This window comes from Typopeltis vanoorti, chromosome 12 (genome assembly GCF_054136105.1).
Source record: "Typopeltis vanoorti isolate ZY-2024b chromosome 12, IOZ_Tvanoo_1.0, whole genome shotgun sequence".
NCBI classification, from domain to species: Eukaryota; Metazoa; Arthropoda; class Arachnida; order Uropygi; family Thelyphonidae; genus Typopeltis; species Typopeltis vanoorti.
In genome coordinates, this window is record NC_143560.1 from 86,003,813 (window position 1) to 86,020,358 (window position 16,546).

General features: G+C 33.4%; 1 protein-coding gene across 2 annotated transcripts in view; it reads right to left on the bottom strand.

Annotated features, from left to right (window-relative positions):
• The window catches only part of LOC150100957 (uncharacterized), a 123,906-nt gene that overhangs the window by 53,941 nt on the left and 53,419 nt on the right, over positions 1-16,546 (bottom strand). For both annotated transcript variants that reach the window (XM_090401760.1, XM_090401759.1), the window contains exons 3-4: positions 14,381-14,454; positions 4,703-4,814 (exon numbers count right to left, since the gene is read on the bottom strand). In XM_090401760.1, the coding sequence (XP_090257886.1) occupies positions 4,703-4,814; positions 14,381-14,454 (186 nt within the window). The remainder of the gene's footprint in view (positions 1-4,702; positions 4,815-14,380; positions 14,455-16,546) is intronic.

Consider the following 16,546-nt stretch of genomic DNA (forward strand, 5'->3'; position numbering starts at 1 on the left):
TGTTATAAAGACACTAAATACTCTAAAAACACGAAAATCTACTCTAATATACTATAAAACTAATTTTATAAAGAAAAACACAATAAAACAGATAAAAATCACCAATTTTACAAGAGCACTAAATTACACTAATCACTCACAACATAACCTTGAACCAATGATATATATAACTGCAGCTGTTGTCAGATTTGTTAGAAATAGAATACAAGATTAGGTTGATAGACATAATATTCTCTATGATAGTCAGCATGGATTTGTAAATGGTAGGTCTTGATTTAACAATTTGCTTGCATTTTATGATAAGGTAATGAGCATGTTAGATAAAGGAGAATCATATATGGTGATATTCTTGGACTTTGCAAAAGCATTTGATAGATTACCACATGATAAGTTGGTGTACAAGCTGCAGAGGATGGGAATAGAGTATATTGTTAGATGAATTAGTGATTGACTCTCTGGACTAGCAAGTTGTGCATGATGGATCAGTCTCACAAAGAAAGAAGGTAACCAGTGATGTGCCCCAGGGTTCTGTTCTTTGATCCCCTGCTGTTTAACTTGTTTGTAAATGAAAAATCATGTGGACTTACTGGGGATCCTCAGTTGTTTGCTGATGATGATGTAAAGTCAGGGAGAAGTATAAGTAGCACTGGTGATGTTAATTCCCTTCAGGAAGATTTCAAAAGACTTTTGACTTAGACAAAGGGGGTGGGGATGTAGTTTTAACTTTACTAAGTGCAAGGTGTTGCATTTTGGAGTACAGAAATATAAGACTATGTACTACATTGATGACATAATGCAGGAAGTGGATGAGATTCAGGATTTGGGATTGGTGGTTGACAAGTGCTGCTATGATAAGAAGTACACTGACATGTCGAGATAAGGAGGTAGTTGTGACACTGTATAAAGCACTGGTCAGACCACATTTGGACTATTGTTCAGATTTGGTCACCTGGAGTTCACTGTGATGCGGAAAAAGTGGAGCGGATCTAGAGATGACTACGACAATATCAGGACTCTGGAATGTTGGCTATAGAGATAGGTTGAAGGAACATGGATTGCAGAGTGTGTTGGAGATGAGAAAAAGAGGTGGTATGATAGAGATGTTCAAGTTAATGAGGGGATTTTACTGGATTAATCCCAAGGGGATTATAAAAAAAGAGTATATGGTAAGAGGGAAAGAACCAGATGCCATCCCTGAAAGTTATGTAAGAGTGTGGTGAAGAGTAGCTTTTTTACATATTCTGGTAATGTATGGAGTGTTAAGGATTTTAAGATTCACCACAATAAATATGTTGTCAACTGAATGAATTCCCACGATGAGTCGACTGAGTCCGTGGGGGGGGGGGGGGGGGGTGTAGTAATAATAATATCTTCATGGTCATCCTGAAGTATATACATAGGAACCAGATAAACAAATATGGCAAATTGTGATAAGGGATATTACCAAGAGGTAGAGGGCAACTGTTTCTATGTTGGTACTAAGCTGGACTTGTTGTAATGGAATAATATGGTTGCCCACAAGGATAGCAACTTGCATAGACAAATCTCCTATCGTGTCCTTTAGGCAAAAGTACATCAATTTCTGCTTCTACAAGTGGACCTTGATGTCATCAATATTCTGGCATGACATGCCAGACAGTTCCGATGTAGATTTTCATAAGCATGTATTCATTATTTATGTTTGGTGGCTTCCAGTTTCATTTTGTGAGTTTTTTTTTCTCAGTCCTAGACTATCTTTTTTTTTTTTTTTTTTTGAGATATTCTAAAACTATAATCCATATCTGCAGTAAAAATATCAAGGATGTTAAAATCAACTTCATCAAGGATAATAGAAATTTTAATAATTTGCAGAAGAAAAAAATGGATACAGAATTATCCATTTTGTCATGCCAGATCTGGAGGCTTTTCCCTGAGTAGTAGTAGTGTTGGTGGCGCTCATGCCACTGTTTTTTTTAACTAAGGCATTTTCATGAAAGTAATCATTTCTGCTGTGTTTTCTGGAGTGAAGTCATATTTACTGAATTTACTGAATAAAAGAGGATGAATAGAAGTAGGTTTGGTGTGTTTGCAGTTGCAAAGTAAAGGGATGCTGGGCAGCCGCAGCTCTTGTATTAACAAATGGAGCAAGAGAAAGTGGAGGAATCTTATTCTAATCCACATTTCAACATTACCACAGAAAGCAGCACTGCTGGACAGTCAGAAGAGAATAAGAACACATTCAAAATAGGAAAAATTGATCAATATGCTCTATGAACTTGTAACCACTTGCTTACACAGGCATGCCAACTGTAATTAAAATAGCAAAGGGGTGGAGGGGTTAAAATATTGACATTAATAAAAAAAAACTTCATCGGTTTTCTCATATTTACCATCAAGAGGTGTGCAGGATATTATGACAATACTACATGATTAAGTTTAAATTATTACTAATGTCCTGTCAACAATTTTCCACCAAATTATTCAATCACTTGCAAGCACACCACTGTTAGATCTTATACTTCTGTCTTCTAAGACACTTCTGACTGCATCAATCCACCTAGATCTCAGTCTTCTCTGGATTTTTCTGCAATCTTGGCATCAAACACTGTTTTGTTAACTTTCCCTTAATGCATAAGTGACATACCGAATTAGCTCTACTCATGTATTCTTGAATGATAATAATGTAAGTTACTTGCTAATAATGATTTTAATGATTCTGCCAATGATTCCATCTGTTTGTTTTCTTCTAATTTTTCTCAGAACTCTCATAGCTGTGGAATCAGAGTTCTTTGATTTGAAAACTTTTGTTTTGACTAATTTCTCTCTCTTAATTCATATAAATTTATTCAAATTGCTCCTCCTAGAAAAAGCAAATACTAGCTTTGCTTTTTCTACTGCCACGTTTAATTTGCCATATTCACTAAAAATTGTGCATAAACAGCTGAAATATTTCACTTGTTCTCCACTGAGAATGCAGGTTGAAGTTTTCCATGTTCCTACCTATTTTCGTACTTTTGGTCTTTTATTGCTAATGTTCATACTAAATATGTTACAGATGCAATTGTAAAAGAATGCTGAAGATTTGCACTTGGATTTTTTTGGAACATATCATCATCTGCATAAAGCAAAGAGCTAAATTTGACATCTCTGATTCTGATATCAGGTATAATGCACTTTCGTAAATAAAGTGACAAATGAGAGGGAGGGGGAGAGAGAGAGCACCTTGTCTCATGCCTGATTTTGCAAACTACATTCCTGTACTTCCTTCAATTCTAACTGTTGACTTGAAACAGACGATGTATTTCTTGATATAAGGTTCCATTAATGATGCATAACTGCAGTGTTTTATGCAGCTTTTCTCTTTGTTACATGCTTTTCCAAACTTTAAAAAAAAAAAAATTAAGTACAGATCCTTGTTATATTCCCACTATTTCTCAACTATTTGTCTTAAAATGAAAGTTTGATCTTGACAATCTAGAATTGTTCTTAGACTCTTCTCAAGTATGCTTTGGTAAATCTTACTTGGAATATTCAGTAAGAAAATATTATTATTATTATTATTATTATTATTTGACACCTCCAGAGAGCCCAAGGACTCATTCATTAAGGGAGGGCACCTGCTCTACAACTCCGTCTCCACCATTCAATCGCCAACTGACCGCAACTACACCAACGCCACCTACTGCCGACCACCCTGGTATTTCCACAGACAATCACAAACATCATCCATGTCCAGGGCAGGATTCGAACCTGCAGCCTTTTGGCTGGGGAGTGGATACGCTAACCACTCAGCCAACCAGGCTGGCTAGTCCTCTGTAATTCTCATTTTCAGTTGTATTTCCCTTCTTGCAAATGGGAACTATGAAATATACTCCAATCAGCCAATCTGACCAGGCCTTCTGAATTATGCAATGTGATTACTATAAAACCTGCATATCTTCATATTTGAAAATTTCTGGTTAAAAATCATCTGTCAGTTGCCTTCACTATGAAGAACCTGGCTTTTAATAGCTTTTTTTTTTACTTCAAATACTGATATGCATATCAATACTTGATATTGATATCACATGTTTGAATATTTTCTACCATACTTCTGTCACTACTTGTTTCATTTAAGTCTTTCAGAGTAATTACTATGTATTGGAACCATTCTTTTGGTCTTTATAAGTTAGTACCCTTCAATACTGTCATTATCTGATGCAAATCTGATGATGCCTTTACTATCTTAGCATGGCAGTCCCTAAACTTTATTCTACGTCAATGATAACTCCCAAAACCTCAAGCTTCATTGACTGCTTCCAGCAAATTCCCATTAACAAAATACTCTGCAATATCCTCAAATTCAAATGAATGACCTCGCATTTAGAAACATGAAAGTAGCAGTCATTAACAGAATTTTTTTTATCTGTTTTTATTTATTTATTTTTAAACATTTCAAGCATTCACTTGGATTTTACAGTTCTAAAAAATTTCATACAAAGATTTGTTGTATCCGTTTATTGTAACCATTTCAGATATAGAAAAAATAGCTATATAATACACAAAACAAGTTCTAACTCATGACATAATCAACGCCACTCAGTGCATCATGAAAACCACTGTCTCACAAAATGCATGTACATCTTAATTAGAATCAACTGTGTACACAGAGTGGCATGTACATAAATTCATCCCAAAGATTTTTTTTTATAACATGTTACATAGGATGATTAAAATTACTTACTGTGGTAATCTGCAAGTTTAATTCTACTTGCTGTACCATCTTTTCTAGTGATGCTGTTTCTTCAGCTTCTTTTTTTTCTAGTTGCTTCAATTCGTCTTTCAGACATAATATCCTAAAGAAATAATATTTCAATAACTCGATGTAATTAAGTATGGATATATAAATAACTGGACATAATACCTGGATATAATTCAAATAACATTTAAATATTCTGGTAATAGATGATATCCAAATATTTAGTGAAATACAGAAGAAGAATTAGGTCAACAATAGATGTGATTCATATTCTTCTTTTATTTAAGTAATCCATTGTCAAGTTCTTTCATTATTAAACTGTTATGATTTTTTTTTCAACATCACATACACCTTTATCTTATACATTTATAAAATAAATGTTTTTTTGTTGTTTTTTTAATTTAAAAACAAGTTATTTATGATAATGACAGCTATTTAGCATCAACAAGTATATATCCTAACACTGGCTTCAATTTCATTGTGCTCCTCTGTGGGGAGCCTTTTCTGTCCTACATTAAATGACACTTTTAAAGAATGTTCATGCTGATGTCAAAAATGTTTTGCAAGTTACAGCCATAGCTATTTTCAGAGTTATTTCATTAGGAATTTTATATTAAGGATATAAAATGACATTCATACTACATTTTAATGGAACGAATACAGCAACGAAGAGAAATAATTAAACAGCAGGTTTAACTGTTCCGATATTTCATCTCTGTCACAGAGACATTTTCAAGAATACTAAATAAATAATAACACACACACACACACAAAAGTGGAAGAAATTAGACTATTTAAAGCCTAATACCCTATGAGGAATACCTTCTATGGGCATGTTGGGTAGCCTTAGTGGAAGGCCTAAGAATTAGACTTCCTACCCAACAGCTAAAGCTGAAGATATCTGTGGGCAGAGACAAAATACTGGAATGATTAAAGCTGCTATTTAATTATTTCTCTTTGTGCTGTATTCATTCTATTAAATTTTAGTATGAGTGTAATCTAGCACCTAAACTTAAATACATGTTTATAAAATAACATTATGTACAACTGTTTCACTTCCATTCATTAAAAGATACAACACAGCCACCTGCCTGTTGAAGAGTATTAAACAGCTTAGAAATATTGGTCAATAAATGACAACAAAAGTTTACAAATGTATTATGTATTAGCTCTGATCATTTTAAGGTAACCTTTGAGCATCCACTGTAGTGCAAGTTTACAAAGAGAAACATTGAAGTTTTTACTGATTCCAAGTGCTATTTTAAATAATAATGGTGGTTTTAAATAACAATGGCATCTTCTGTTATTGATGAAGCAGACAAAAAAACACTATAGGTTTTATATCAGTGTGATGGTAATATCAGATTTTTGGGTATTTTGAAGTCAAAACTGTTGTTTCAAATCTCAGTATATTGTATTTTCAAGCTCTAAATCTGCATTCTACTGTGACATAAAGATGATGACAAACACTGAGATCAACATTTACTGGTCTTTATTCATAAACCATTTTTATATTCTTCAGTGAATGAAAATACTGTTGATCTGCTCATCATGTAAAAACAAGCATTAATATTTAGGACTATTTAAACAAATCATCATACTTACTGATGTATATATGACAATCACAAAATATCAACAACTTTTCATCCCCCTCATCAAAGTTAGTACCACCTTAAGAATAGTGAAAAGACAATATTTTGTTGGGATTATTTTAGAGAAATGAAAAAAAAAAAGTTCTTCAAGAACCATTAGAGCGAAAAATAAGTAAAAAAAAATAATGAGGCCTGCAATTCGCATCCTTTTTTAAAAAACGAATGTGTATTACAGATTTGTTCAGTTAACATGTCAATTTGAAGGGGAGGGGCTCCAATGGAGAACTGATCTATGACTGAATTCCTCATTAAGAGGTTGTCTCATTAAAATTCAAATAGCATTTAAAACAATGAAAGTTAGTTGAGAGAGTATCAAGAAAGCAAAAATCATGATCTTTTCTTACAGGAAATAGATCTTATCAGTTGAATGATGAATATCACTCAACAATGTACGAAATCACACCATCATCCTGATATGCATCCTCAAATAAAATAAAGGATACTATGTTAGTAGTACTGCATGTTAGTTGAGAGAGTATTAAGAAAGCAAAAATCATGATATTTTCTTACAGAAAGTACATCTTATCAGTTGAATGATGAATATCACTCAACAATATAAGAAATCACACCATCATCCTGATATGCATCCTCAAATAAAATAAAGGATACTATGTTAGTAGTGCTGTATGATTAACATTGAGTAACAATATTACTCACCCTAACAATAATTTAAGGGATGCATAAGGGTCAAATCTGTATAACTGAAAGGGGGACCTCCACATAGCTTTTAAAGGAATGTGGGTAACTGACTAGGGCTTCTGACTTCATGTCCAATCTTCACCTTCTTGTGGTGCACCCTGTTAGGTATCTACCTGGATACTGAATGAATGAGAATGGGCTGGCAATTGGGATTTAGCCAAAAAAAAATTATGGTACAGCATGCAAGAATTTCATGCCAGCTGGGTATCGCCCAGTTAAACAAGGCGTCCCATTGTTTTCACCAGGGAACCAGGATGAACAGTGAAAAGTCAGCTACTGGAACAAATCCTGAAACGCACCCCAACTCAACATCACCAGAGTTCATGATTCGTACTATCAACATAAGAAGCCTGAATGGCAAAGAAATGGAGCTGGCTGAGGAATTGGATAAATACCAGACTGACATAACAGGGTTGACTGATACAAAAATGACAAAAACTGGTGAGATTTTTCTAAGCAATAAATGAAAAATGTTATATTCAGGCAATAACAATCAGGGAAAAGAAGGAGCAGCTACGGTGTTCAACACTGAGGCTAATCTTCTTGAATAGCAGGCAATATCAAGTAGAGTGATGTGGGCAAATATCAGAATGGAGAACTGGGCAATAAGACTTATTTGTGCCTATGGTCCCACAGAAGATTCTACTAAGGTGGAATCATCATCATCATACGTATCAAGGATTTAGGCCTAGTATGGCCTGTTCCGGCCTTAGAAGTCATCGTTGAATCGTTTAAGAGGACGTCCTGGTTTTCTTTTTCCTAATGGCTTGTACTTTAAGGCTTGTTTTGGTAATCTTTCTGTTTTCATTCTTTGAACTTGTTCCATCCATCTATGTTTATATTTTTAAATGTTTTCAATTACTGGTTCTTGGTTTAATTCTTTCATAATATCTTCGTTTCTTTTGTGATCAAATAGGGTATACTTTGCAGTTTTTCTCATAAACTTCATTTCTGCTGTTGTTAATCTTTGTTTGTCTTTTTGTTTTATTGTCCAGATTTCGCTTCCATACCTTAAGACCGGTAAGGCTAATGTATTGTATACTTTTAGCCTGGTTTGTTTTTAAACTAGGTTTGGTTTAAATATAGAGTTAATTGCACCTGTTATTTTTAAATATTTTGCAATTTTTACGTTTATATCTTTTTCATTTTCATAAGTGATCATACATCCTAGGTAGTTAAATGAATTCACCTGTTCTAAGATCTTGTTATCTAATACTATTTTAGTTCTTGCTGGATCTTGTCCTTTAAAGGCCATAGTTTTTGATTTTTCCATTGATATTATCATACCATAATCTTTGGATATCTCATTTAGATTTAAAATAGCTTTCTGTAAGTTATCTTCAGAATTAGTAATTATTATTTGGTCGTCTGCAAAGAGGAGAGTGTTTAAGTTAACTGTAGGTGAAAGTTTAATTCCTTGATGTAAATTTTTACTCCATTTTATTATTATTTCATTTAAGTAGTACATTATCCTCTCTGTTATTCATTATCTATATGGATCACATTATGAAGGAAAGTGGTATTAAACCTGATATCAAAATTGGAGATGTTAATGTCAGCTCTTTGCTTTATGCAGATGATGTTATACTTCTAAATAAATCCGCTAAAAGTCTGCAAGATTCTCTGACTAAATTGAACAGCTGTTGTAATAGATATGGTATGAAGGTCAGCAATAAAAAGACAAAGACAATGAAAATAGGCAGAATCATTGAAAATGTCAACTGTGTTGTGAATGGAGAACCTGTGGAACAAGTAAAACATTTCAGTTACTTAGGCACGATTTTTACTGAAGATGGTAAATTAAATATAGAAATAGACCACAGAATCAGCAAAGCTGGTATGGTGGGAAGTCAATTGAATAAATTCATATGGAATAAGAGAGAAATTAGTCGGAACACTAAATTAGCTGTATACAAGACAGTGTTCAAACCAGTTTTAACTTATGGATCTGAGAGCTGGGTCAGAAGTAAAACACTTGACCAAAGACTAGAGACCGCAGATATGAGAGTCCTGAGAAAGATTAGAGGCATGAACAGATGGCATCAATGGCAATATCATATTAAAAATGAGGATATTAGGAAAGAACTTGACATTGTCAGCATCCAGGAATGCATTAGCAGAGCTAATCTCAGGTGGTATGGTCACTTAAATAGAATGGGAGAGGAAAGATTAGCAAAACAAGTGTTCTCTGCCAGGTTGGCAGGAAAACGACCCAGAGGAAGACCAAGATATAGGTGGATTGATACGGTACAAAGTGCGTTAGACGATAGAAATATAAGATCTGATAATGTTGGAGTCTTGACAAGTAACAGACTGATTTGGAGGAAAATTGTAGATAGGAAGTTAGTAATGATGTAAATTTTTCATGTAGTACTGTCATATCCTGTACACCCCTTGAGGGTACATGGCAGGAATTTGATGATGATGATGATGATTAAGTAGATATTAAAAAGAGTTGCTGAGAGGGGACATCCCTGTCGGACCCCTTGGTTTATCTCTCTTGTATATGATAGCTCATGATTTAATCTTATTTGTATTTGATTATTTTCATATATACTTGTGACAGCTTTTAGGATATTATTTGGTATTTGTCTTTCTTTTAATATGTTAAATAATATGTTTCTTTTAACTTTGTCAAATGCTTTTTCAAAGTCAATAAATGCAATATGTGTTTCTAAATTATATTCTCTTCTTTTCTCTATTATTAATTTTAGGCAGAAGGCTGGGTCTATACATGATCGTCCTTTTCTAAATCCATTTTGTATCTCTAGAATAAAGTTTTCGGAATATTTCATTAGTTTGTTATTTAAGATTCTGCTGTATATTTTGTAACATGAATTTAGTATACTGATACCTCTATAGTTTTTAGGGTCATCTCTATTACCTTTCTTAAAGATAGGAATCACAATTGCTTTTTTCCATTCTATTGGGGGGGGGGGGTACCAGTTGAGTAAATTTTATTTAAAAATAATAAGAGTCTTCCTTTGAATCTTGTTCCTGCGTATTTATATAGTTCTGAACCTAGCTTATCTTCTCCGGGTGATTTTCCGTTTCTTGTTTCTTTCAGGCTGATTTCTAATTCTTCTTCAGTTATTTCCTTTTCATTTTTGTTAATTGTTTGCCAGTTGTCTTTTTTAAAATATTTGTCTGTCCACAGTTCTGTGTAGTAATTTAGAAATTCTTCTAATTTCAATTCAGTGTTTAATTTTATGTTTTCTTTGGTATCTGCATTTAGGTGTTTCAAAATCTTATATACATTGGGTCTTATTTTATATAAATCATGTTCTAAATTAGAAACAAATTTATTCCATGATTCTCTATGTCTTTTTCTGACTTCTCTTTTAGCTATGGCTCTTATTCTTTTATATTCTATTTCATCTTCTAATCTTTTACTGCTTAACCATTTGTGATAGGCTTCTTTTTTCTTTTTGATTATTTCTTTGATTGTATCATCCCAGATCTTCAGTTTTTTTTCTTTTATTGAATTTTTTGGTCTTTCCTAAGCTTTCATTTGCTGCTGCATTTAGTATCGATTTTATATTAAGCCATTCTATTTCTTCATTTTGTTTTATTTTATCTAGATACTGGTTAATTCTTTGTTCATATAGCCATTGTACATTTGTGTCATTCAATAGTCTAGTTTTATAAACAAATGTTTCAATTTTTCTTTCTGTTCTTGATACTTGTAGCCATTTAGGTGGTAATCTTAATTTTATTTTAACAAGGAAGTGGTCACTGCTTATTTCATATCTTCTGTGAACTCTAACATCTAGTGAAAATTTTGATGTCTTTTCATTTAATATGAAGTAATCTAATATTGATTTCCATCCTCTTGCTGCCCAAGTATATTTATGTATGTCTTTATGTTTATAGAAGGAATTCATTATTTTTAGGTTATTATAAACTACAAAGTCAATCAATTTTTTACCATTTCTGTTTAGAGTGTGTTCTCCATGTATTCCTATATTATTATTAATTTTCGTGTTTCCAATTCTTGCATTTAAGTCTCCTGCTAAAATTATGTAATCATTTTTATTTATTTTATTATATATGTTTTGTAGCTGATTATAAAAATCAATATTATCCTGTTCTCTTCCTTCTTCTGGGAAGAAGGAAGAGAACAGGATAAGAACATATAAACCAATTATTGTTAAATAGCCTCTATCTATTTTTATTCTAGCTTCTATTATTCTTTCATTCCATAATTTATAATGTTTTAACTGTTTTGAAAGGGAGTTATGAATCCAAATCATGACTCCTGCTTGTGCTCTTTGGTCTCTGTTGACTCCACTGTATATCACATTAAAATTTTCAGTTCTCATAGTTCCTTTTAATTTCTTTTTTGTTTCAGTGATTACTGCTATTTTAAAATTTCTTTCATTTAATAACTGGTCTAATTCTATTTCTTTATATGCTATTCCTCTTACATTCCAGTTTGCTATGTGTATTATATTTTGTCGTTTCCATTTTCGTTTTCCCTTTTCCATTCCAGGGTCGTTTCCCATAGATTTAATCCGATTATCTTTTTCTGTCAGCTTACAAGTATGGTTATGTTCTCCATGTCAGGGGACTAGCCTGACGATGGAATAGTTCAGTGATAGGGCTGCTACCTTAAGGCTTCTGAACTCGCCTTCTTCCGAATTTAAACCCATAGGAGGAATAGGGTATATTGAAGTGGGAAGGGTAGATTATAGAAGAAATATAGTAAGGTTTATAGAGAGGACATAGTTGTAAGGCCAGAAATGAAAAGACCCCATGGCCCTCGAGTACTCTAATAGCACAAGGGTCATAAAGTAAGAAGAGTTGGCTGTTAAGGCCTTATAGGAAAGATTAAAGTAAGTGGGTCTTCCTCAAAGTAGAAGAAGGAGAGGATAGATCCAGCTAGGGGTCCATGGGAGTGCCGCTTCCCTTACAATCAAGATGATTGCCCCTTATGGCCCTGTTGGTCCACGAGTCCTTATTCAGTATATTCGGACCACCCCACCATATATATATATATATATATATATATACACACACGCACGCGCATGTACACACACACACATGGTGGGCTCCCCTATCCGCCACCCAGGGGACGCGCTCTCTAGGGGTTACAGGATCCCCTGAGAGCACTAAGGTAGAAGTGGAGGAAAATTTTTGAGGCTTTAGAGAAAGCAACTGCACAATGAAAAAAGAAAAGTTAGTCCTTGTTGGGGATATAAATAACAGAGTAGGAAATGATTGTCAGACAAACAGAAATATTTTAAGAAATGAACAAAGCTAATAATAATGGAAAATACCTGTTGGATTTCTGCTCAGAACAGAGACTGGTTATTACCAACACAATGTTGCAACATAAAAATGTGAATAAATTCACATGGAGAGAATAGGCAAGGAATAAAAAAAAAATCTGATTGACTATGTTATTGTTGATAGTGATGTTTTTCTCACTGGTGCAGGATGCTAGAATGTACAGAGGATTTGAAACAGGAAGTGATCATCATTCAAGTCTTGAGAAGAATAAAACTGAATTTCATATTGAAAAGAAGAACATGTAAGAAAGTTTTATTATTATTATTATTATTATGTGACACCTCCAAGGAGTCCAAAGACTCATCAAGGGAGGATGCTCTACTTCACAACTCTTCGTCTCCACCACTTAATCCACCAACTACAGCAAACCACAACTACCATTGCATCTACACCAACACCATCAACTGCCTACCACCACCACTAGTATTTTCACAGACAATCACAAACATCCATCACAAAAAGCCCAAGGTGGGATTCAAACCCACAGCCTTTTGACTGGATATGCTAACCACTTGGTCAACCAGGCCAGCAGAAAATGTTCCCCTAGATTTGAAGATTTGAACCCAAGTCTTAGTACGTGCATTCGAGCGCCGCAGAGTGAGAATGCCACTTCCACTGAGCTACACAGGCTCTCAAAGAAAATCACACGCATCCATGCCTACTGTGGGATTCGAACCCATCACTTGTTGTTTGGAGTGCAGATACAATAACGACTTTGCCAACCATGCAAGTAAAAGTGAATTTACCAGTTTTAAAGCGAATAAAAGTTGAGCAGCTCTCATAAGTGAACTGTAGACTAAATACACAAACATTATTCAAGAAAAAATGAAAAAGTTTGAATACAGGAAACAAACCTTGGAGATTCAGTGGCAAACCCTGAAGAAAACATTGATTAATTCAGTCAGAGACATATAGTGAGCTTGTCTGCAAGGATAGAAAAATCAGAATTCCATGGTGGACACAGAAAGTTAAAGAGGCAGTGAAGGAAAAGAAGAAAGCATATCATAAGTATACCTGGTGTTGTGTCCCTATCTCTAATATAATTACTCCTTTTGTCTTTTATTCAGATCCCCGTTAAACTCTCATTCGGGTATCACGTGGTACACCTGGGGGACAAAGGAATTGCCTCGAGATAAAGCCAATACCAGAGTATCAGATTGTCTGAGATCAACCCTCGTAAAACACTAAGCAATTTATATTTCGCTGCGCCACTTAGGGCTTTAATTTATTTATTTAATAAATTTGGTTTAATTTAATTTATTTATTTTAATTTATTGTTTAATCTAAAGATTAAACAATATTGTCAATCAAGAGGTGATATCTCAAGACAGTACTTAACTGATACCATGTAATTATGCAGACGTGGCCAAAATATATTCTTATTGTAGTCTCCCGCCTAGGTTCATAGTACTCTTTTATAAGCGGTGCATTGGATTCCAGAAATCACAGATAGTCTTAGTTGGGTACAAAAGCAAGGTTTATTAGATATCATAAATGTGTACATACAATACAATAAGCTAATTCCCACCTTAAGGGAGTTCCTGACAGACAGGATAGAATTAGAACAATGCAATAATATAAGTATACTCAAACTGATTAAACTGTAAATCTCTGAAGTAAGATTTCTTATATTTGCCCTTAAATACCTTAATCATGCATGATTATCACAATAACTCTCTATTTTTTTAGTAGTTCAATCAAACCACACAAGATAGCATTTATATCTTTTACAATCCCTTCACTGATAGCAATTCCTTACTTTAAACATATTCTTAAACCCTCTAGCAGCCAAGATACTACACTATACCTATAGTAAAACACAAATTTTTAGCCAAACGATGTTGAAGATATTTTGTGTATGCTCTTTTTAAGCCAACAAATATGAGGTCAAGTTAAAAATTGTTAAAGATGATAAAAAAAATCTGCCTCTCTTCCAAATTAATGTAGTATTTATCTCAAGAACAAAGGGTTGAAGTGATGTATAAATATAATGTTTTTTCCTAATAAAGCTTATATATACCTTTCATTTTTTGCATTTATTTCTTCTTGTGCCTTTGTCAACTGCATCAACAACATGTAATTTTCTTCTTTAAACTAAAAATATAAAATTTTACAGCTTAGACATGTCAACTTAATATAAATCATATTTTTTTCTTTATTTTTTACATTTTTTTTTAAATTGTATACTATATGCATAAACTATTAAGACACCTTCACTAAAAACTGCTGTATGCACAAATACCATGCAACTTTTAAACAAGTAAAAATGTCATCAAGTTTCTGATATGTACCCTCAAGTGGTGTATACAGATTACTATGATAGTACTACATGAAGTTTACATAATGACTAATTTCTCGTTGACAATTTTCCCAAATTAGTCTCATCTGCCAAAATTCCAGTGTCATCAGATCTTATATTTCTGTCTTCAAAGGCACTTCTAACTGCATCAATCCACCTAAATCTTGTTCTTTCTATAGGCATTTTCCTGCTGTCCTGACAACAAACACCCATTTTGGAAACTTTTCTTTCCTATTCTTTTTAAGTGATATCTGAGATTAACTCTTCTCACTCATTCCTGAATGCTGACTATGTCAAGTTCCTTCTTAATATCTTCATTTTTAATATGAATCTGCCAACAATGTCATCTGTTCACTCTCCTAATTTTTCTCATATCTGTTGTTTCTAGTCTGTGATCAGCTATTTATAACCTAATTGTCATATACTTATGTTTAATTTGGTTTGAGCACCGTCTTCTATAACAGTTTCTCTTTTGACTAATTTTTCTCTTATTATACATACATTTATTCAACTGACTCCTGACCAACCCAGTTCTGCTTATTTTCTCATCATTTCCATATTTCATTTGAGATTTTCGCTAAAATGTTTTTCTTGTTCTCTATTCAGGATGTAGTTGATATTTTCTATGTACCAGCTTATTTTCAGAGTCTGTTCTATTGCTGATTTTCATGCCAAATCTGTTAGGTAATCCTGAAAACTTGCTGAATTTATTTAAAAGTATAACATCTGCATAAAATAAAGAGCTGAGATAAACATCTCAAATTTTGATGTCAGTTTTTAATGCTACTTTGCTTCCATAATGAGATCCATATATATAATAAATAGCAAGGGAAATAATGTGCACCCCTTTTTAATAGTTAGAGGTGATCAACATTCATTACAATAAGTTATGGAGCATAACTTGAATTTAATAAAAAAAAAAAAAAAAGATAATTAACCAAGTTTCGACCTTCATATTAAGGTCGAAACCTTAATACCAAACAAGCACACACAATGTGTACACACAAAAAGTTATAAGCTATATTATAATCCACACAGAATATTAAAGTATCACTAATTTGGTCAACACTAATACTACTAGCCTGACCTCTGGTGAAATAAAAACTACATCAAAGCTAGAGAAGCAGAATGTGTGCCTTCCATATTCTTGAAATTTTTATGCCATCAATACTATTGAGATTATGGTGCTTGATTAGAATTTCAAGGGCTTCTTTGAATTTGTACAATGTAAGGAATATGATGTAAGGAACGTGTGCATTTCCTAATGATTCAGTGTAGTGTCAAGGACATGATCATATCCAACAGATTTTCCATAATTTTTAAATCTAATATGCCATTTATGCTCTTTTCTGGATTATAATCATGCATCCCATTTCACTTGCATTTGGCAAGTTAGAGATGCACTGGATTAATTTTGTAGAGAGGTTAAAGGTGGCACTAAGGTTGTATTTCTGTAATATGAGTATATTATCTCTGATATGATGTATGGAATGGCTATAGTTTTACTGTAATTTATATTATTTCAGGTGTAGTCTTGAAGCATTGTACTGAATTTTGCTACAAAATTAAAGAATACTTATTTAACTCATCCAAGGATCACTGCTCCTAAGCTTACTCTGGGGTGTACCAAATCCAGTGCTCCTGTAACTTGCCATATATAGTGATATAAAATTGGGCTTTTCTGATCATGCCCTAAACAATCTACATAGAATTGACTGGAAAGGCACCTGTTATGAATTATACAGTGGCTTTCTGCATAATTCAGAATGCACAGTCATGATGATTAAAGAAGAGCTCTCATAGTGCTCATCAATTATAAAAATTGAATGTCAGAATTACAGAGGAATATCTCTGATGGTGTTCCAAGTAAAATTTATGCAAGTAGCA